Below are 22,461 nucleotides of genomic sequence, written 5' to 3'. Positions count from 1 at the left end.
TGTTCCGTCCTTTATCAGCGCAACCGACGCGAACGGTTACACTGTGGTTTCGTATAGGTCTGTACGATTGTTGTACAATGAATTCACACACTGGTTTGTTATACTTCTTAGTTTATTAAAATTTGTGCACAACGAAACTGAGTTGAAGAAACGTGCGGTTTCTATACGTGTAATCTCGCATAGATGAACGTAGGACCGTTAGTAGTACGGGAATGGCCGAAAAGGTAAAGATTGGAGGACGAGCCTTCGTAGCCCCGATCCCCTCCGCTACCGCCGAATACAACCGAGTGTTGTTTTCGTGAAGAACGGAGGCATCGTCGCTGCCTGGTCATAGTATAGGAGTGTGTATGTGATTTTATGTATATGAGCCCATGCGAGAGCTGTCCCTCATGAAGGATATATATATGTCGTGCACGACTTAACGAATGAACGCATAACATACTCCCCCCGTTGAGAGAGTATGGATCAACTAATCTGTTTGAGTTCGAATGTTACTCTTATTGATTACATTACGCATATTACATATTTGATATATTGTTCATACAACGTTGTCATGATTTCGCATACGCATGTCGCTTAGTTATTGCTTCAACGGTAGTGGACACAACAATGATGTTGATCTTTTTATCACTCCGGCTGCGGTCTGGACAGTAGCCACTCGTACGACTCCGTCCTCGCCTGGGTGTACTTGTAGAATACGTCCCAGTGCCCACTGCATGCATGGCAGGTTTTTGTCTTTGATGGTGACGATCGTTCCGACCTCAATTTTCGGTCCGTTTTTGACCCATTTGATGCGCTTCTGTAGTTCGTTCAAATATTCTTTGTGCCATCGTGCCCAAAAATCTTGTCGCACCTTTGTTATGTGCTTCCAGGTAGATAAACGATTGACTGGAACATGTGACAAGTTGCCCTCCGGAAGCGATATTAGTGGTTTTCCAATCAAATAATGTGCAGGGGTTAAGACTAATATGTCGTTTGGATCGGATGATAAGGATGTAATCGGTCTGGAGTTCAGGATACCCTCGACTTCGGTGGTAAAAGTATCTAATTCCTCGAAGGTAAATAGAGAGTCTCCGACGACGCGTTTAAAGTGGTGCTTGAACAACCGTACCATCGACTCCCACAAACCGCCGAAGTGCGGTGCCATCGGTGGGATGAAATGCCACGTGATTCGCCGTTCGCTCGCGAATCTATCCACGATATTTCTGTGATCGTCCGAGTTAAATAAAACGTATAATTCTCTCAGCTTATTGTTTGCGCCTACAAAGTTGGTTCCATTGTCGGAAAAAATATGCTGCGGCAATCCCCTTCTCGCGATGAAGCGACGTAAAGCGGCAATAAAACCTTCGGAGGATAGGTCGCTGACAACCTCTAGATGCACTGCCTTAATTGTCATGCATACAAATATGCATACGTATACCTTGACCCGCGTGCGGTTACGATGTTTTTTCTCTTTAATAAAGAAGGGGCCGCAAAAGTCGACTCCAGTGTTAGAGAAGGGAATCGCCTGGCGTACCCGAACCGGTGGAAGGTCACCCATTTTATATTCGACCGCTTTGGCATTGAATCTCGAGCAGCGTGTACACGTACGAATAACTTTCCGAACCTGATTACGACCATCGAGGAGCCAAAATCTCTGTCGGAGGATATTCAGAGTAGCTTGGATACCCGTGTGATGATTATTATTATGGATCTCACGAATTATACAATCGGTTAAGTGGCATCGGTTGGGAAGTAAAATCGGGTGTTTTTGTGAAAATGTTAACTCCGCTCTCCTAATACGCCCCCCAATTCGAATGAGACCGCTTTGATCAAGAAACGGACTCAGAGCCGCGATGTTAGTCTTGCTTATTACGCGGTCGCTCTTGAGAGCTTCGATTTCGCCGGGGAATGCAACCTCTTGAGACGCCTTTAGCACCCGAATCTCCGATTCTTTGACTTCCTCAGCGCTTAAGGATTTAGTACGTTTACTGTCACGCCGAAAGCGAAGACAATACGCCACGACTCGAATTAACTTCGAATAAGATGAAAACCGTTCGAGCAACTCGAACTTACTCACGTCTGTCTGTAAACATATGTTTTTTCGCATCTCGGGAATCTCGATCGCACGCATGATGGCGTTAGGCCACTCGCTCTCGTTTCTAACCAACCACGACGGCCCTTCGAACCACGTTTGATTTTTCACGAACTCCCGAGGCAACTGAGCTCTCGAAATCGCGTCAGCCGGATTATCCCCGGAACGAACATGTCGCCATTCACCCGCGCTAGTTATCTCCTGAATTTCTTTAACGCGATTGGCCACGAACGTGTGGAGGGAGTGAGGTGAGGACTTCAGCCAGTGCAAAACGATAGTCGAATCACTCCAAAAAACCACTCTGCTAGGAGTAAGATTCAAGGCGCTACTGGCCTCGCTGAATAGACGAGCCAACAACAACGCTCCGCATAACTCAAGTCGCGGAAGTGTAACAGACTTCAACGGCGCGACCCGCGATTTCGCACACAAAAGTCTAGAAATCACTAAACCGGTCACTCCCTCCGAACGTATATACAAACATGCTCCATATCCGGTTGTACTGGCATCGCAAAATCCGTGAATCTGTACGTCACGGGCGTCCTTGACTAATAATTTGCGTGGAAAGGAGATTTGATCTATCAGCCCTAATTGTCTGACGAACTCCTGCCATTGGGTATATATGCTTTCCGAAACGGATTCGTCCCAATGCACTCCGGAACGCCACACGTCCTGCATTAACCTTTTCGCGTACAGTACTATTGGTCCCAACAAACCCAACGGATCAAAGATCTTTGCGACCGCGGATAGCAGAATTCTTTTTGTGAGCTTCTCGAAAATTTGAATAGGAGTAGTCGTATAACATATCGCGTCGTCACGTATGCTCCACGATATACCTAACGTCTTTAAAGAATGGTCTGTATCTAAAGCAAGGCTTGCATGTAACGCGCGCGTCGGTAAGTCCTTCATAACGCGTTCATCATTCGATGCCCACTGTCTAATATTAAAACCTCCCCGAGCAAGTAAGGCGGAAATATCGTCTCTTATCGATATCACTTCATCAATATCATTTGCCCCTGACAACAAGTTGTCTACGTATAAATGTGTTTTAAGTATCTCGGCCGCTTTGGGATACACGCGACGCTCATCGTCCGCCAATTGATGAAGGGTGCGGATTGCGAGAAATGGTGAAGACGACACGCCAAACGCGAGAGTATTAAATTGGAAAGTCTCAATCTTGTCGGTTTTACGCCACACAACGCGTTGATACTTCTGATCGCTTTCGCGTAGCAAAACTTGTAGATACATCTTTTCGATGTCCGCGGTCACCGCGTATTCGTAGGTTCGAAAACGAATTAAATGTGCAAATAGCGTATTCTGTATCGTCGGCCCCACCATTAATACATCATTCAACGATGTACCGGTAGTCGTTTTTGCCGATGCGTCGAACACTATCCGGATTTTGGTAATGTCGCTCGAATCCTTTAAAACCGCGTGATGTGGCATGTAGTACCCGTCGGTATCAGCGTCGTCTACCATTGAGATATGCTTTAATATGAGATATTGTTCGAACGCTCGCGTATATTCTTCCTTAAATGACGTGTTCCTGTCAAACTTTCGTTCCAATGCCGAAAATCGTTTAAGCGCCATACTTCGCGACTCTCCGAGGTGTTTACACGCATCACGAAACGGCAGCGAAACTACATACCGTCCGTTCGCGTTGCGAGAAGCCGTTTTCGCGAAGTGAGCTTCGCATTCGATTTCTTCCTTGGATCTCGGGTGTGTCCCGGAAATCTCCTCAATCTTCCAAAACTTAGTAATTTGATTCTCTAAGTCGATTAGCTGACAATTCATTAATTTTGAAGAAGAACAAAACGGAGCACTACCGGCGACCACCCAACCAAGACGCGTTTTCTGTATATATAAATCGTGGCCCGCATATGATAAGTTAATTTGACCTATACAGAAAAGCGATAAAGTCGTTCCTGATCCGATCAATAAATCTATGGGCCGGGGCAAATGGAAATTTGGATCGGCTAGCTTAATATTCGACGGTAACTTCATGAGCTCTCGCGGAAAGGCTTCAGACAGGATCGAGTTCGCTATGGCCGGGATCGTCAAACATGTCAGTTCTCTACAGAAGCCGTCATGTATTGACTGCACAGTGACGCGCACAAAGCCTCTCGATCTGGTACTTGTGTCGTTGATAGCGCCGATCGACGTAGCGCTCTCAATTACCGGGATACCTAGACGTTCGACAACGGACTCGGAGATGAAATTAGTGGTCGAACATGTATCTAGTAAGGCGCGACACTTGACAAAGCCCTTTTTGTAATCCCTAATGTACACCGAAGCGCTTGTGAGTAACTGCGGCGTGGATGAAATGAGCGCCGTTGACGCAAGGGTTACCGCCTCCCTTCCGGCCGAAGACACTAGTCATTCGGTTTGTATAGCCTCGGTTGTTACGGTACCGGGTTGGTGAGTGGCCGCGTAATTCTCCAGATGTAAGAGCGTATTGTGACGCTTCTGGCAAATAGTGCAACTCGAAAACCTGCACGGAGTGTTCCGGTGGGAGCGCAAACAATTAAAGCACACTTTGGCGCCCTTTACTAATTCGATACGCTTAGGTACCGACAAGCGCTTAAAGGCGTCGCATATATATAATGGATGTTTCTTTACTTTACATGCTACACAAACACGCGACGTGTTTAACAGAAATGCCTTATTAACGGCGTGTTTCTTCTTTTTAGCTGGGGGCTCACCTTTCTCTTTCTCCGAATCCGCGATCTTCGATCTTTCCCGCCTCGATACGCATACCGCGGTTTTGTATAAAAACTCGTACATATCATCGAGTTTGGGGAATTCGTCTCTCGAGAGAGTTGTTTCTCATTTTTCCAAGGTACGTCTTGGGAGCTTGCTTTCTAACACGTGAACGAGCATTTCGGCACCGACGGAAACTCCCAACGTGTTTAATAAGGCCACGTGTTGTTGGATATCATCCGCGAGCTTGGACAGGCCGTCTGATGTTTCCTTTTCTAATACGGGCATGCTTGTGATTAAAGAGAGATGCCGTGAAATCAAAATACGTTTAACCTCATATGACCGTTGCAATAACTCCCATGCCTTAGAATAATTTATTCCGTCGATCTCGAATATCCTTGTCTTATTGGCCGCTTCCCCATTCAAACTTGATTTCAGATAGTGTAACTTATCTACATCGGAAAGATCATCTCGCGACCCTATCATATTGTGAAACGCGTTTTTAAATGACAACCACTTCTCGACCTTGCCGTCGAACGTGGGCAGCGGCGTATCTGGCAGCTTCATTCGCCGCTTTTTTGCCCTGGTTGAATTATCAACGTTATCGCTTCGTGCATCGATACTAGATAAACCGCTGACTGTTGAACCCGCCGCGCTTAAGGTGTCGTCAACTCTAGTCGCGATAGCAAAAAACCGCTCTTGAATCTGGGTAAATTCGTCTTGGTGGACATCGCTTGGATCTACCAGAGCAAGTTCGTCGTTGTACTCTTCGAACGCGTTAAATAAGTCGGTTATACGCGAGACTCGTAATTTCAATGAAGTGTTACTTAATTCACCTTTGTCGAGGAGATTCGAAAAACTGGTTAATTGGGATTTTAAAGAGGTTCGCTTTTGGACAAGGAATTTGATTCTCTCGGCCATTGTTACGTTTGACTGTAGTCAAAGTGTAAACGAATAACTTACGCTAGTCTATACGTCTGTGTATGGAATGCGACGGATGTGCCACTTCTGATGATTGGATTGAATCGTATGTCGATGATGGTTGTTTCACAGAAGTCGAGCCAATGTCAATGTCCTTGGGCATCGAGCGCTCGTACCTCACAGGAGGCACCAAAATGTTCCGTCCTTTATCAGCGCAACCGACGCGAACGGTTACACTGTGGTTTCGTATAGGTCTGTACGATTGTTGTACAATGAATTCACACACTGGTTTGTTATACTTCTTAGTTTATTAAAATTTGTGCACAACGAAACTGAGTTGAATAAACGTGCGGTTTCTATACGTGTAATCTCGCATAGATGAACGTAGGACCGTTAGTAATACGGGAATGGCCGAAAAGGTAAAGATTGGAGGACGAGCCTTCGTAGCCCCGATCCCCTCCGCTACCGCCGAATACAACCGAGTGTTGTTTTCGTGAAGAACGGAGGCATCGTCGCTGCCTGGTCATAGTATAGGAGTGTGTATGTGATTTTATGTATATGAGCCCATGCGAGAGCTGTCCCTCATGAAGGATATATATATGTCGTGCACGACTTAACGAATGAACGCATAACAATGCTTATTATCATTGTGTGTGAATTTTATATACCGCGTATGTAGTTTCTCTAATCGCGTGCCGAAAATTTTTTTCAGACTTTACAACGCAACTCTAAATAACTACCGCGGTAATATCACTTTAATTTTAATTGGATTTATATCATTTTAATTGGAAGAAAGAAAATTATACCTAGAGCATCTGAAATTTCCGTAAGTTATATACACTATTTGAGTTATTTTATTCTTTTCTACTATTTATCAATTTAAAGCTATAATATTACCGTAGAATCATGATGCGGATATTACTTTAAGAGATGATTTTCTTTCACTAACAAATTGACTAAAGAAGACTATTAGACGGATTTCCATATATTTAATTTATAATGTTATTTCCAAATTTGTATTTGACTGAAGAGGACTTCTGTATGAGTCGAAACGTTTCGTATTTAATTAATTATATTATTTAATAAAGATTGTTCATCTTATATTTTATTGCTTGTTTATAATACCGACATTAATATCATAGATTTTGTTGTTTTTTATAAAAATTTATATTAGTTAAATAGGTATAATAGAAAGATGTTATCAGAAGAGAGCCATGTAAAATAATATTATAATAATTGAATATATAAATAGTGTATTTTACAATTACTACCGAATGTATAAATGCATTGTATAGTCAGTTTTAAGCAAACTTTTTGACAAAAGAAATTACAACACACTAAACTTTTCATAAATTTTAATTTTGAAAAACACAACTCTTTCAACACGTTACCGCAGACTGGGGATCCAGTAATCGGCCTTCACCAAGCTCTCCGTCTTGCCTACAGAGAAATGACCTCACTCGTGTACCATCTGGATGATCTGACTCTGCATCTTCTTTGGAACTACAAGTTGTAAATCACCATTAGATTCTTTAAATAACAGATTACCTCGAAGTAGATAGTCTCGAGTCTGTCCACGAAGAACCGAGTCACGCAGCTTCTTCACAACGTCATCCTCCTTCTGCGCCTTCCCAAGTCTAGCCGTCAGTCCCATGGTGGAAGTATACATGGTGTGCTCAGAACTCGTAAACCACGCCCCTTTTCAACGCGGTTGTCACCGAAAAACATAGGGCGGCCAACTTAGAAAGGTTGGCAGTACTGAACTAGTAGTGTCTCTTTTATGCATGCGCCGTGGAGCATCTATCTCAGTCTGTCTTTAGCCGTCTCCTGAAAGAAACGTGCAGGCCTGTTATTTTGAAATTAAAGTGAAAATTTGAAGTAAAATGGTGCGGTGTATTGTTAAAGCGTGTAAGAACACCAACATAACGTGTACTCCGGAGGAAGTAAGCTTCCACAAGTTGCCGAATAATGCCATTATGCGTGAAGGATGGCTTAAAAACATAGGAGGAAGTGTAATTCCATCCAATACTCTAAATGGTAAGTGTTGATAATAGTAATATTTAATTACTTTAAGTCAAATTTATGTCAATGTTTATTTTTACTTCGATTTTGTTGAAACATTATAATATTATCTTCTTCTGCTACTTTTTCTGAGACTCCAAAAATATACATTTTACTCGTATGCATACATGCACATTGAGTAAAATTGATATAGACAATTTATGTAAAATCTGTAAAGTGTTTTTCTTAATAATGTCTATTACTTATATTAAATTAACTACTAAAACTATCTGAAATATTGGAGTCTACATTCGGCAATGGAAATACAGCTAGTGTCGAAGAAGACACCGATTCATGCTGCAATGCACATGTAAGCTTAGTTTATAAGCTTAGCTTATTATGCACATGTGAATATATACATACTTTAATTACAATTATTAAGATATTAAAGTAGAGATGTCAATGTTTATATGCATTGTGTGTCTGTGTGTATACATGTGCTGCTTCCTAGTGTGATTTGCAACATAACAGCGCGAAATACCCACTATTCTAGGAATATTTTTTGTGGTGGCAGGTCTATTTTTTTCGGCGACAAGAAAAGAGAGAGTCGGGAGATTTTAGAATGAGACAACGCAAAACTAAGCACACCATGTATACTTCCACCATGGTCAGTCCCGCATTCGACTCGCCGATCACCAAGCACTCTGGCAACGGATTACGGCTGAGTGCATCGACATGCGTCATATTTCTTCCGGGGCGATGCTCCACAGTGTACTGGAACTCTTCCAACAGCAGGGCCCATCGCGCAACCCGCACGCACAAGTCTTTTTTGTTCATGGTGAGCACAAAGGCACGACAATCAGTCACAATCTTGAATGCGATACCCAACAAGTAGACGCAAAATTTTCTTAATGTCTTAATCACAGCCAAGACCTCCAACTCGTAGCTCGTATATTTGAACTCAGCAGGCGTCGTCTTCCCACTGGAGTAGTAAACAGGATGGAAAAGACCATTCTCATTATTTTTTTGTAGCAAGATCGCACCATATCCGTGCGCGGAAGCGTCTGTATGTAACTCCGTGTCCGCTCCAACTCGATATAAGTTTAACACTGGCTTCTCGATCAACGTCGTCTTGAGTCGCACAAAGGCACTCCTCTCTGCATCATCAAAATGGAATCGCACACCCGTTTTCAGAAGATCCGTCAGTGGGCGTGCTATTGTGGAGTATCCAGGGATAAACTTCCGAAAATAGCCACTCAAACCCAAGAAGCTCTGTACATTCCTGATGCTTGTCGGCTCAGGGAAACGTGGTACCGCTTCGGTCTTATGATCCGACGGACGTACGCGTCCTCCCTCAATGACATGGCCAAGAAACTCCACCCTGGTCTGAAGGAAACTGCACTTCTTTCAATTTATATTGAGTCCAGTTTTGCTAGCTGTCTCTAGAACCATTTAAAGTCTCCTCACGCCGTCTTCGACATCTCTTGATGGAATGATCAAGTCGTCCATTATAAGCCAGAATCACGCCACGCCGCATCAGATCCTTAAAGACCGAATTAATGAATCTCTGAAACACAGCCGGCGAATTACAGAGACCAAAAGGAGCTCTTAGAAATTCGTAATGCCCGTCAGGGACGATGAAAGCCGTGTACTTTCTACTCTCTTTGTCCATCTCCACGTGGAAAAATCCATTCTTCAAGTCAAGCACACTGAAAACCCGAGCGTCCTGCAACAAGTCCAACTGATCCTCTATCAGTGGCAGAGGGTAGCGATCCTTAATAACTTTCTTGTTAAACATTCGATAATCGATACACAATCTAGTCGACCCGTCTCTCTTTTTGACCAACACCACTGGACTAGCGTAATCCGAAGTAGATGGTTGAACGATTCCATCTTCGATCCATTCGTCAATCTGGTCATTGACTGCAAGCCTCTCCGACGGAGACAACCGCCTTGCTGACTGGTAGACTGGCTCTTCATCGCTTAAAATAAGTTTCATTTTAACATCATTTATATACGTTTTGCTTGGCTTATAGCTCTCAACAAGACTTCGCAGCGCCGTCTGCTGCTCAACGCTCTCCACAGAAGCAACATCTTCACGACATGTCTCCGGACTCTCCTCCTCCATCAAGTCTATTTTAAATATTTCCGGAATTGCATCTTCAATACTGCACATTGATTGCACCGGGCTGATGGAAACTTCTCCCAGTTTGATATTAACCTCCACAGTATCCAGAAAATTGGTTCCTATTAACATTTGATACTGAAACAAAGTATCTGAAACCACTTATATACGTATGGGATAAGAGTGACCGTCGATTACGATCTCAGTTTGAAACTCTCTCAAGGTCGTATTATCGTCTGATCCTATGCCACGAAACCACACTCCTCCAGGGGGCCTATTCTGTAACTTTTTAACGCATGCGTTATAGTCATAACGCATGCGTTATATGGGGAGTAACGCATGCTTTACGATTTCGTATTCTAAAAATATGTCTTAACGTACGATGTTGTCAAGTTGCGTTACATTTGCGAAAAGTTCGCGTTATATTATCTTTAACTAGAAAATTGTATTCTGTAAGCTATCTGAACGCAATTTGTAAAGTATCTCTTCGCGTTATGTAAAGTAACATTAACGCGGGCTATTGGACAGCGTTAAATTCATTAACGCAATCATATAGTTAGGTTAATGTAACTTTTGTAATCGTGGATACAGTACACGGGTCTCGAAAATCCAATTATTTCAACATACGAAGGCTAAAAAAAGAAGTGGAGTACGGTACAAGACTCAATGTTAAGTCAGGTACCTACACTGAATCAAAACGGTAAGTAAATACAATAAAATATTAATTGAATTAATGAAAATTGGTCCAATGAATTCCCATAACGATTTAGATTACAAAATTATTAGAATTCATTGCAAGAGTGAATATGTAGTTAAATAAATGAATGTAGTTATTGTATCAATGGATTAACTACATTAAGTTGGACATTAAATCAAAATTGATTGACGATCATTCATTGGACCAAAAATGACCAAGATTTTTTTCATTGTATTTAACAATATATTAGTTTCTTATTTCTACTAATAATAAATATTACCAGATAATATTTAGTACTAATAATACATATAATGTAGAAGTTCAAAATTTATCAAAGAAATGGCTGCACCACTATTAAGAAATTTATTAAATGTTGCTGAAGAGGAAGCAATGAGAGAAAATTGTAAAGTTATGAAAGCATTAAGAGATAATATCGACCCATTTAATTTAATAGATGACCAATTTATCAGAATTTTTCGATTGTCAAAAGAAGCGGTGACTTATTTATGTAATGTACTTGAACCCTTTGTGCAGCGTAGACGAAAGAGTGGAATAAGTGTACAAACCCAAGTAATTATGTATTCAATTATATAAACATTAAATATATATATTTTTTATTAAATACATTACTGAAAGTAGTAACTATGTGTTATAAACAATGCTTTTAATGTTTGAAATAGGTTTTATGTGCATTAAGATTTTTTGCTATTGGCTCCTACCAGAAAGGTATCGGCAATGATTATTTAGTATCATTATCACAACCAGCTGTGAGTAGAGTGGTAAGGACAGTAGCATTAGCTATTATTGAAGTGCTTGCTCATGAATGGATAAGATTTCCAAGGACAGAAGAAGAACGAGCAGTTTTGAAAGAAAGGTAATATTATATTATTTGTATAATTATAATAAAACTTTAAAACTGATTGTGTATATATATATATATAATATATACAATATATACAAAAATATGTGCATTACATAATAATTTCATAACAATATAATTTAAATAATTATGCATGAATGATCTTAAATGTAGTTATAATTGTTATAAACGGTTATATATTGATTGTAAATAATTTCTTATTTTAAATAATAAGCTTGTCTACTTTCACTTTACTTATGATTATTATAATAATTTTTTGTTTCTATTAAAAATATGATTACAGATTTCAAGAAGAAAGAAATTTTAAAGGAGTAATCGGTTGCCTCGATTGTACTCACGTAGCAATTGTGAGACCTAAAATTCATGAGGAAGCATACCTTAACCATAAAGGTTTCCATTCTATAAACGTGCAGGCAGTAAGTCTCACTAGAAATAATTATATTGTAAATAAACATAATGCACTGATATGTATTGTATAAAATGTAATCATTTAACTCTATTAATATTATTGATAAGGTATCGTCGCACGATTTAGAAATTCTGAGTATAAACGCCAGATTTCCAGGAAGTGTACATGATAACTTTATTTGGAAAAATTCTGCCGTAAGGAATGAAATGATGCGGTTATATGAATCTGGAGAGCAATCAACATGGCTTTTGGGTTAGTATGTGCGCACATGATTGCTATTTTATATTTATTTAATAATAATAAAATATGTTTCATTGATAGGCGATTCAGGCTACAGCTTGGAACCTTGGTTAATGACACCAATCATAGGTGCAGCAGAAGGAAGCGCAGAAGCTCGATACACAGAATGTCATTCATCAACTAGAAATTGTGTCGAAAGAATGTTTGGACTTCTAAAAAATGTATGGAGATGTCTCCTCAGTCATCGTGTATTGCATTACGAACCAATTATAGCATCAAATATAATAACAGCTTGTGCTGTATTGCACAATATTCGATTTCATTTTAATCTTATGCATAGAGAATTCGATATAGATGAAGAGGGCGAAGCTGAAGCTGTCCAAAGAGCTGAACTTGCAAATGTCAGAGCCTGTAACCGTATCAGAGCACAAGAAATAATTGATGCTAATGAAGCGCATTTAAATCAGGGAAATAGATTAATAGAAGCAAGAAGAGTACAGAGAAGAATTCTTCGAACTCAATTTGATTTACGAGAAGATTGAACGATTTGATAATATTCAAAATGATTTATTATGCGATTATACATATATTTGTTTTACTTATTATACTTTGCTTCTTATACTAAAAAAAAACTATATAATAAAATATCGAAACATAAATAAAAACATTTTTATCTATATTATCTTAAAAACATTTCTTTAAAACATTCTTATCTATATTATCTTCATATCTTATTCTTATCCTGAACCTTAGTCCTGAACAGTCGTAGAAAAAACATTTATTAACTGATCTAATGTAATTAATAATGCTTTGAAAAGTTTATTTTGTTCTTCTGTTCCAGAAGCAATGCGGTTTAATGTTCCAAGCATTTCCTAGTAATATATAAAAATGCATTAGAATTATGTAATTTCATTTATAAACCGTTATTCATATTATATTTTAAAACATTAAGTTCGTGAGCGCGCGCACGTAAAAAGTGTATACATATATGCATACGAAATAGGAAGTTTACAATTATTTTATGAAATAGAAAGAATCAGATAAATTATAATATACCTGTAAAGTTTCATTTTGTTTTTCTTGCGTCTTTGTAATGTAATCTTTCGTTTCTTCTATATTAGAGCTTTTCAGACGTTTCTCTTGAAGAATAAAAATCTTAATTAAGAAATAACGTAATATAAATGTATAATAATATTGAAAACAAATTTCACCAACGTGAGTTAAGCAAATCAATCGATTAAATTCAGTGTTGTATTGGAATTGTCCAAACATCATTTGTTGTTAACCAGCTTTTCCAGAATTAATCAATTACGCTTGTAATTTGATGAACTGATTTGATTAATTTGCATTGATGAAATAGGCCCTGAATAATGTTGGAACATTTATATTATACATTATACTTACTGCTGCATTTAGTTGCATTTAATATATCAGCCAATGGTCGTTTCGAGATTGATTTTAGTGCAGTTGAAATATTAGAAGATACATGTTTACTACTAACAGGGGACTCATTAATGGACTGATCAGTTGTTTTTAATGCAGTTGAAATATTACAAGATAAATGTTGGCTACTGGTAGAAGGCTCATCAATAGACTCATGAAGAATTAGATCAGTGATAGAATTATATGATTTACGTGTTTGTTCATTAACATTTTGTACAAAAGTATCTTCTTCGTTCAATGGAAATGAAATAACATTCTCTTCATCATTTATATTTTTATCAGTTATTGCAATTTCCTAAATATAAGACAATTTATTTTACTTAAAAAATTGTTGTGCCTAAAGAGACTAATAGCGTTTTCCACTGGGAAAACTGGTGCAGTACTAGCGCCGTGCTATCCAATCAGCATACCATATTTAAAAAATATTTTTTAAATATGGTATGCTGATTGGGTAGCACGGCGCTAGTGTTGCACCAGTTTTCCCAGTGGAAAACGCTATATATTTAATTTTATTATATTAGTTTACATGTACTACTTACATTTTCTTTGTCATTAATGGTAATATTTTCTTTCTCCGAGACATTATTAGATGTCAATCCTAATACTAATGATGGATCATTAATATCCTGTTTAAATAGACAAATTTTAATTTATTCATGACATGCAAATAATAAAAATAGGAATGTAAAAGTATAAAATAATTAAAATAAATACACAGGATAAAGCCATGATGCCGTGGAATATATGAAAGATCAATAATGTTTATATAATTATGTGTAAAAAAAACAAACCTCAGGTCGTTCCCCAAATCCTATTTCCATTATAGGTAATCCTACCGAGGATTCGCCTCCAAAAATAGATAAAATTCGTAAATCAAAATCCTTCAACTGAATGTTTTCTCCTGTATTGCCAGTACGTCGTTGTACTTCTTTGGCTTTTGCTGCACGAGACCTAGCTTGGCTTCTCTGATCACACCAAAGCTATAATATGTTACATCAATTTTATAAAGAAGAAGCATTTTGTTAAAAGAAAAAAAGCAATGTATAAAGAAATAATATTTAATTTATGAAACGTATATAATATAACATACCTTTTTCCAACCTTCTATATTTTTTGATGGTCCATCTAAATGATTTAACTGTTCCATTAAGTGTTTCCATTGGTCATCATGAGCTGGCTTTCCCCTTGCTCCTAATAATTTGCCAGTAGCGAAAGCAGTATGGTTCTCCATGTATGCAATTAGAAAATCTAGCTGCTTCATCGTTGCTTTAGGAGCTCTTGTCTTTTTCTTTTCGGTTTTCATACTAACAATATAAAATTTATTATGCTTTGTTATATACATGTATGTACACAAAGTAGATTAAAAATTTATTCCTATTCTCATATTTAAAATGTATGCATACATCTATAAATTTATTCTAATATCTTTACGAATTAAGCCATCCCTATTGAAAAAATCATGTCACACAAGTTAATTTAGAAAATTAAGAAATATAATTAGCAGAAACAAATTGTATTTATATGCATAAAACTGGAACATATTTTCTAAAAAAATTTGCTCATTGATATGATATAGACATTGGACGCTAGTTGGAAAAGAATTTAACATAATGTCAAAATAAAGGACAATAAAGGACAATATTGGAAAATAAAGGACAAAATTAAATTTTAAAGAAACAAATAAATGTAAAGGACAGCTATACCTGAAATAAAGGATTGTCCTTTGCAATAAAGGACGTATGTTCACTGTAATTATATATTAGGTTAAGTTATTAAATTAATTATAATTAGATCATTAACAATATTATATTTACATAATAATCTCGAAATAAATGACTCTCGATATATCAAATATATAATAAAAAGGTATAAAGGCTAATAAGAGTCACGCAATTATCAAACGAAGTGTCTTTAAAAAAACATCTATACAATAATAATAGTAATAAAATAATTACAAAACATCGTGAAAATATTTCTTTACAATAACGCAAACATTACATTATATTTACAAACATTTTTTTACGAACATTATATATTTTATAATTTATTTATTGTATGTATATAAATTAATGTAAAATAATATAACCTATTATGCATTTATATATTTATATTATATATTTACCTTGAATAACTTTTTGCCCCCTTACTATTAGTTGCTGTTTCTTGGCTATTTTCACACATTTCTTTACTTAGATAGTAATATTGAAATAATTTAAATTCTTTCCGTTGATTGGTTTAAAGTTTATTACATCATCATTTCGTCCTAGTTTCTTCGCATCTTGCGTTATAATTCCGAAGATGCCCGAAGTATCGACAACTCATAACGCAAAGCGTAAACATAGCTTACAGAATATAGTTCTGAAGAATAATGCGTTACGAGATAACACAAACCTCGTTAGAAGATTTATAACGCAAAAAGTTACAGAATAGGCCCCCAGGCCTGAAACATGGCGATCCCAGCTTCACGTATTCATCCGCACGCATCATTGTGAGGTCACTACCAGAATCTATTAGAGCCTTTATTTGTTGTTCACCAACAACAACATCTTTAACATATCTTCGCTTGATAGGACGCGTGGCAGCGTAACTTCTTTTTGTACCTTCTATTTTCCTAGGACATTTCGAAGCAATGTGTCCACGTTCATTACACTCAAAGCATTTTACTCCTTGTTCTTTCGTCGGGCAATTAATTCCTAGATGATCACGCATACCGCAATTATGGCAATGGATGGCAATATTCTTCTTATTATTATCGCCAACCTTGTTTTCTTTCTTCTCTCCTTTGCTGTTATTTCTATTATTATTATGCTTCGATGTGTTTGACATACCTCGTTCTCGGAAGGTCACTTTCTCAAAACCTCTCAAAAGCGTGTCCACAGTTTCGAATCCCTGCACACGTGCCTGATTTCGTAGCGCCTCATCTGGTATACCATCAATAACATATTCGAGCAGCTCGTCATCGTCGATTGGAACTCTATTTCCTATGATGATTTTCTCATGACAGTATTCATGAAAAGTCTCGTCCTTCTTCCAGATACGCTCTTCAAATTTCTTTCTCATAGTCACTTTGGTCTGCCGCCGGTGGAACATGCTCTGCAGCTCACGCAAAAGTGAGTCAAATGGCATTCCCACGTATTCCGGTTTAGAATGCAGCCACTCCAAAGCTTTGCCTTTCAAGCGCATGCCGATTATCAGTCTTGCAGCGTCGTCCTCCAGTCGATAGGTAGCTTTTAACAATCGGATCTGCTTCTCCCATATATCATAAGTCGCCGATTTGCCATCAAAATAACTAAGTAGATCAGCAATAGCTGTTATATTCACTCTCGCGTTCGCAGATTGACCTCGCACATCATCATCATCGTTCACAACTCGCTGCCGAGTCCCGCCACCGACCGCGTTCTCACCCTCCTGAGGCATCTGACCTCGACGCACCAACTCCAATTCGCGTCGCATCAACTCCAGTTCGCGCTCCGCCAACTCTTTCTCTCTTCGATAGATCTCGATTTCTTTCTGTTGCACATCGAGATTCGGTCGCGCACTCGTCTGCGATGCACCCTCAACATTACCATGTTGATCACTAACTTCACTGCCCGCACCTTCGTCGCGCAGCCACTCGCCACTCGGATCGGCTTCCATCACTCGTATTATTAATTCTGCTTTCGTTCCCGCCGATGAATATCCACGCTCCTCGAGCACTCTCTTTAACGCGACAACCGTAAAATCGCTCAAGTTCCTCATACGGATCAAAATGATTTCGCAGTTCTTAAAGTCACATTCCTCGCACAACACACAATTTAAATCAGCTGTTCGTTATCACACTCTTTGTCTTTAGTATACACACGAACTATACGCCGAAAATATATACACACTTTTTGTGTTTAGATCACCTTGCGCGCGGTCACGGTTTGTTCGCGTGTCACATCTAGAACTTTCGTTAACGGCTCTTTCAATCTCTGGACGAGCCCCCAAAATTTGTAGGAATGTGACTTGGAAACTTGAAAGAGTTGTGTAATTTTGAAATTAAATATAAGCTTAATTAATTAAAAAATGTCCAGTCAAATTTATTACTATGTTATTACATAAATTTCGCGAAGTATACGTCTCGTTACATTGTCCGTCTTTTCTCGTCGTCTGTCTAAAATCACTCCGATTTCACAAAACGCTCGACTCGTACTCGTTTATATACTCAAGAATCTCAATATAACTTAGAAGCGCTTTACTCGTAACTCGTATCTCGTATTTTAACAACTCGCCACTCGTATTCGTTTCTCTATATATATATTTCGCAGCACAGACTTTTCCTTCGCACGTCTCGATCTCGTCTCTCATCTTAACTGACTGCTACTTTTAAAATTGCTCGCGATCGACGCGACTTATATATATATATACATTTATTAATTATATATACTATAATTTAATGTAATTTTTTTAAAAATTAAGTAATAATTAAAAGCTCAGAAGAATAAATCAAAAATAATAAAAAATGCTAATATGAGCCGACACTGCAGATGATAATGTGTATATGATAATATTTCTTTATTATAATTATGTATATGTTATTTCGATCTCTGCTTGAGATCGAAACGTATACCTAATTACAATACAGAATAAATATTATCATACACACTATCATCCAGTGTCAGCTCATATTGGCATTTTTTATTATTTTTGATTTTTTCTTTTAAAAATGCTAACGAATTTTTAGACTATATTATGGAGGTCAGATGGATCTCTGATAGAGGCATTTCCAATATCTGTTTCAAAAATAAAATCCCATGGAATGACTCAAGAGATGCGAAGGATCTCAAATGGAGGTATATGACTTCTAGCATCGAAATAGTGTTTCGTGGAGCTACGGAAGTAAGATGGAATCCTAATGAACGTTTATGTGAGTCCCAACGTCGAAATATAGGGCTTCATGAAGCTATACAGACATGATGGAGTTCTAATGAATGGACGTCCATCTGACTTCCACTATTAAAGAAAGTAAAATATGAATATATAGAATCGCAATATCAGATTTCAACTGTGAAAATATAAATCTATTGGCCTATAGATATTTACTGGAGCCCTAATAGATATCTATCCGATTTCCACGACGCAAATAAGATCCAATACATCTATGGAGGGCAGGTGAACGTCTAACGGAGACCTCTCTAACTGATTTCCAACGTGGAAAAAATCTGGTACAAACATGGAGGAAGAATGGATGTCTAATAGAGATCTATTCGATATTCAACGTGGAAATAAAATCTCGTAGAGCCATAGAAGTAGGATGGATGTCAAATTGAGACCTATCCAATTTCCATCGTGGAAATAAACCTTCGTGGAGCTATGGTGGTAGGATGGATGTCTAATGGGGATCCATCCAATGTCGATCGTGGAAATAAAGTTTTGTGGAGCAATGGAGGTAGGATGGCCGTCTAATGGAGACCTATCCAATTTCCACGATGGAAATAAAATCTCGTGGAGCCATGGAGGTAGGATGGATGTCTAATGGGGATCCATCCAATGTCGATCGTGGAAATAAAGTTTTGTGGAGCAATGGAGGTAGGATGGCCGTCTAATGGAGACCTATCCAATTTCCACGGTGGAAATAAAATCTCGTGGAACCATGGAGGTAGGATGGATGTCTAATAGAGATCTGTCCAATGTCGATCGTGGAAACAAAATCTCGTGGAGCCATGGAGGTAGGATGGATGTCTAATGGAGACCTATCCAATTTCCACGGTGGAAATAAAATCTCGTGGAGCCATGGAGGCAGGATGGATGTCTAATGGAGATCTATCCTATTTCCATCGTGGAAACAAAATCTCCTAGACCCATGGAGTTAGGATGGATGTATAATGGAGATCTATCCAATGTTGATCGTGGAAACAAAGTCTCGTGGAGCCACGGAGGTAGGATGGATGTCTAATGGAGGTCTATTCTATTTCCATCGTGGAAACAAAATCTCGTAGAGCAACGGAGGTACGATGAAAGTCTAATAGAGATCTATCCAATGTCGATCGTGGAAATAAAGTCTCGTGGAGCAATGGAGGTAGGATGGACGTCTAATGGAGGCCTAACCAATTTCCACGGTGGAAATAAAATCTCGTGGAACCATGGAGGTAGAATGGATGTCTAATGGAGATCTATCCTATTTCCATCGTGGAAACAAAATCTCGTGGAGCCATGGAGGTAGTAGAACGGATGTCTAATGGAGATCTATCCTAATTCCATCGTGGAAGCAAAATCTCGTGGAGCCATGGAGGTAGGATGGATGTCTAATGGAGATCTATCCTATTTCCATCGTGGAAACAAAATCTCGTGGAGCCATGGAGGTAGGATGGATGTCTAATGGAGATCTATCCTATTTCCATCGTGGAAACAAAATCTCGTGGAGCCATGGAGGTAGGATGGATGTCTAATGGAGATCTATCCTATTTCCATCGTGGAAACAAAATCTCGTGGAGCCATGGAGGTAGGATGGTTGTCTAATGGAGATCTATCCTATTTCCATCGTGGAAACAAAATCTCGTGGAGCCATGGAGGTAGGATGGTTGTCTAATGGAGATCTATCCTATTTCCATCGTGGAAACAAAATCTCGTGGAGCCATGGAGGTAGGATGGATGTCTAATGGAGATCTATCCTATTTCCATCGTGGAAACAAAATCTCGTGGAGCCATGGAGGTAGGATGGATGTCTAATGGAGATCTATCCTATTTCCATCGTAGAAACAAAATCTCGTGGAGCCATGGAGGTAGGATGGATGTCTAATGGAGATCTATTCTATTTCCATCGTGGAAGCAAAATCTCGTGGAGCCATGGAGGTAGGATGGATGTCTAATGGAGATCTATCCTATTTCCATCGTGGAAACAAAATCTCGTGGAGCCATGGAGGTAGTAGAACGGATGTCTAATGGAGATCTATCCTATTTCCATCGTAGAAGCAAAATCTCGTGGAGCCATGGAGGTAGGATGGATGTCTAATGAAGATCTATCCTATTTCCATCGTAGAAACAAAATCTCGTGGAGCCATGGAGGTAGGATGGATGTCTAATGGAGATCTATCCTATTTCCATCGTGGAAACAAAATCTCGTGGAGCCATGGAGATAGGATGGATGTCTAATGGAGATCTATCCTATTTCCATCGTGGAAATAAAGTCTTGTGGAGCAATGGAGGTAGGATGGAGGTCCAATAGATGTCTATCTGACTTCCATCATGGAGATAGACGTCCTATGGAGCTATGGAAGTTTGATGGACATCCACTGGATATCAATTTCTATGTGGGAATAAACATCTGCATTTAAAAATCACGTATAAATCAAATACGACGACGTTCACACTTCATAACAGTATATTAACATTAATTCAAATGTATGTACATCATATATTATAATGTGTATACTCTCTAACTGCGTCCTTTCGGTCTATTGAGAAATTTCATTAAAAGTGATTTCTTCTTTACTATATTACGAATATGCAGTTTCAATCTTCGCGCGTTGGGTGGTCCCAGAAAATGGCGGCTTCCGACTGATGGCTTAAGGGGGGAAATCACAGTAAAATTTTGAATTTTCCCAAAAAAATTTTTTTCGCTTAAAAGGTGCTTTAGGGTCTTAAAAATAATATACCAAATGATGGAATACGGCAAAAGTGTCCGAGTGCCCAAATTTTCCATTCTGCGGCAACGCCTCTCAGGTATGCTCCGAGCGCCTTTTGTGATCCCGGTGCGCGCTGTAATTTATGACTATGGGTGCAGGCATAACGGCAGTCGATAGAGAAGAAAGTGCCCTCCGAAAAGTGTAGAATTTTAAGAATGCCTATAGAGGTCACTGTATGTAATAGACATACGAAGAAAACGCCTGTAGCGTCAGTAATCCGAATTTCGTCGGTTGAATACAACGCTTTTTCACGACGCTTCACTTTCCTGCATACGTTTTGTATTATATGCGAATAATACTGTTAAAAAACAGTGATAATTGGAATTCATTGTCACTATGAGTGATACATCGTCGAGTCGTGTAAGAAAAGGATAAAAAAAGGATACTGCGTACGAAAATCGACGGAAACTCTTACTAGATGAACTCTAGGGGCCAGCGGCGGCGCGCGGCAGGCAGAGGGCGTAAGTGAACGGTCACAAATCTGTTATACCGACCTCGATCAAGTTCGGCCGTCGCTTTAGGATTCCCTTAACCTTTGTTTTCCCCTCATCCGAGGGACACACTTAAAAAAAAAACTTCTTAAACCATCTTAAACAGTTGCGGAATTCTCTAAACGTTTAATCGATGATTGTCGCTATCGTTAACTAGCGACAGCCAATGGCAGGACAATCCTAAAAGAAAGCGCGGCTCTCATTGGCTGTCGCTAGTTAACGATAACGATAATCATCGATAAAACGTTTAGAGAATCCTGCAACAGAACGTAAGTTGTAAAAAGAAATTATACTGCACATTAAATGCACATGTCAAACAAGGTTTGTTTGACATGCGCAGTCACGAATTGAAAACGACTTTGAGCCTACTCTCCTGGTCTTAGAACATATAGTACTGGAAGGAGCATAGTCTCTTGAAAGTGAAGGCGAGTAGATTGACAGAGAGAAATAGATTAAGATCGTAGTTAGTAATGCGCATGACTGTAGGGAGGGAATGCGCGCGCAAGCGAATTATACACAGCTGTCAGCTGCAGTCATATATGTAATACTACTATATGGCTAGATGAGAGAGAAGTCCATGTCCCAGAACCACGGTGCGGGAATATACTTCTCTCTCTTTCTCAGCGTACTTTGAACGTTGTGCGCATGCGTCGGATCATCCCCTCTATCAATAATAAATAGAAGGATAAATATACATATATGTGTAAGGAAGAAGGAAAAAGTGATTGATTCCGCTTCAGGGTATAACCTTGTTACAGTTAACAGAGTCAGTTTAGTCGGAATAAATAAATTAATCCTAATTTTATGAAATAAACTTTTTCAAGATTGCCGTTATGT

The 22,461-nt window shown here is 38.8% G+C and overlaps 4 protein-coding genes across 4 annotated transcripts; 1 reads left to right on the top strand and 3 right to left on the bottom strand.

Moving 5' to 3' along the window:
* Positions 1-580: 580 nt before the first annotated feature.
* Positions 581-4,855, bottom strand: LOC108783340 (uncharacterized). The gene is made up of 2 exons (XM_018551887.1): positions 4,607-4,855; positions 581-4,378 (listed from the first exon to the last, which is right to left on the bottom strand). Exons 1-2 carry the CDS (start codon positions 4,853-4,855, stop codon positions 581-583), a joined length of 4,047 nt encoding a protein of 1,348 aa, XP_018407389.1.
* A 42-nt stretch (positions 4,856-4,897) lies between these two features.
* On the bottom strand, positions 4,898-5,692 carry LOC108783339 (uncharacterized). Its single transcript, XM_018551886.1, has one exon. The coding sequence runs from the start codon at positions 5,690-5,692 to the stop codon at positions 4,898-4,900; it is 795 nt and encodes a 264-aa protein (XP_018407388.1).
* Positions 5,693-10,209: 4,517 nt separating this feature from the next.
* On the top strand, positions 10,210-12,586 carry LOC108783344 (putative nuclease HARBI1). The gene is made up of 6 exons (XM_018551890.1): positions 10,210-10,518; positions 10,970-11,085; positions 11,196-11,389; positions 11,679-11,811; positions 11,912-12,056; positions 12,126-12,586. The coding sequence occupies exons 1-6, from the start codon at positions 10,485-10,487 to the stop codon at positions 12,584-12,586; spliced, it is 1,083 nt and encodes a 360-aa protein (XP_018407392.1). The 5' UTR covers positions 10,210-10,484.
* A 205-nt stretch (positions 12,587-12,791) lies between these two features.
* Positions 12,792-15,714, bottom strand: LOC108783337 (uncharacterized). The gene is made up of 7 exons (XM_018551885.1): positions 15,610-15,714; positions 14,578-14,791; positions 14,279-14,467; positions 14,027-14,113; positions 13,449-13,782; positions 13,101-13,183; positions 12,792-12,916 (listed from the first exon to the last, which is right to left on the bottom strand). The coding sequence occupies exons 1-7, from the start codon at positions 15,666-15,668 to the stop codon at positions 12,794-12,796; spliced, it is 1,089 nt and encodes a 362-aa protein (XP_018407387.1). The 5' UTR covers positions 15,669-15,714; the 3' UTR covers positions 12,792-12,793.
* Positions 15,715-22,461: the final 6,747 nt, after the last annotated feature.

The sequence above is a fragment of the Cyphomyrmex costatus genome, unplaced genomic scaffold (genome assembly GCF_001594065.2).
Source record: "Cyphomyrmex costatus isolate MS0001 unplaced genomic scaffold, Ccosl1.0 scaffold1481, whole genome shotgun sequence".
NCBI lineage: Eukaryota > Metazoa > Arthropoda > Insecta > Hymenoptera > Formicidae > Cyphomyrmex > Cyphomyrmex costatus.
The sequence above is the reverse complement of the archived record's forward strand: the minus strand, read 5'-3'. Positions and strand labels throughout refer to the sequence as shown.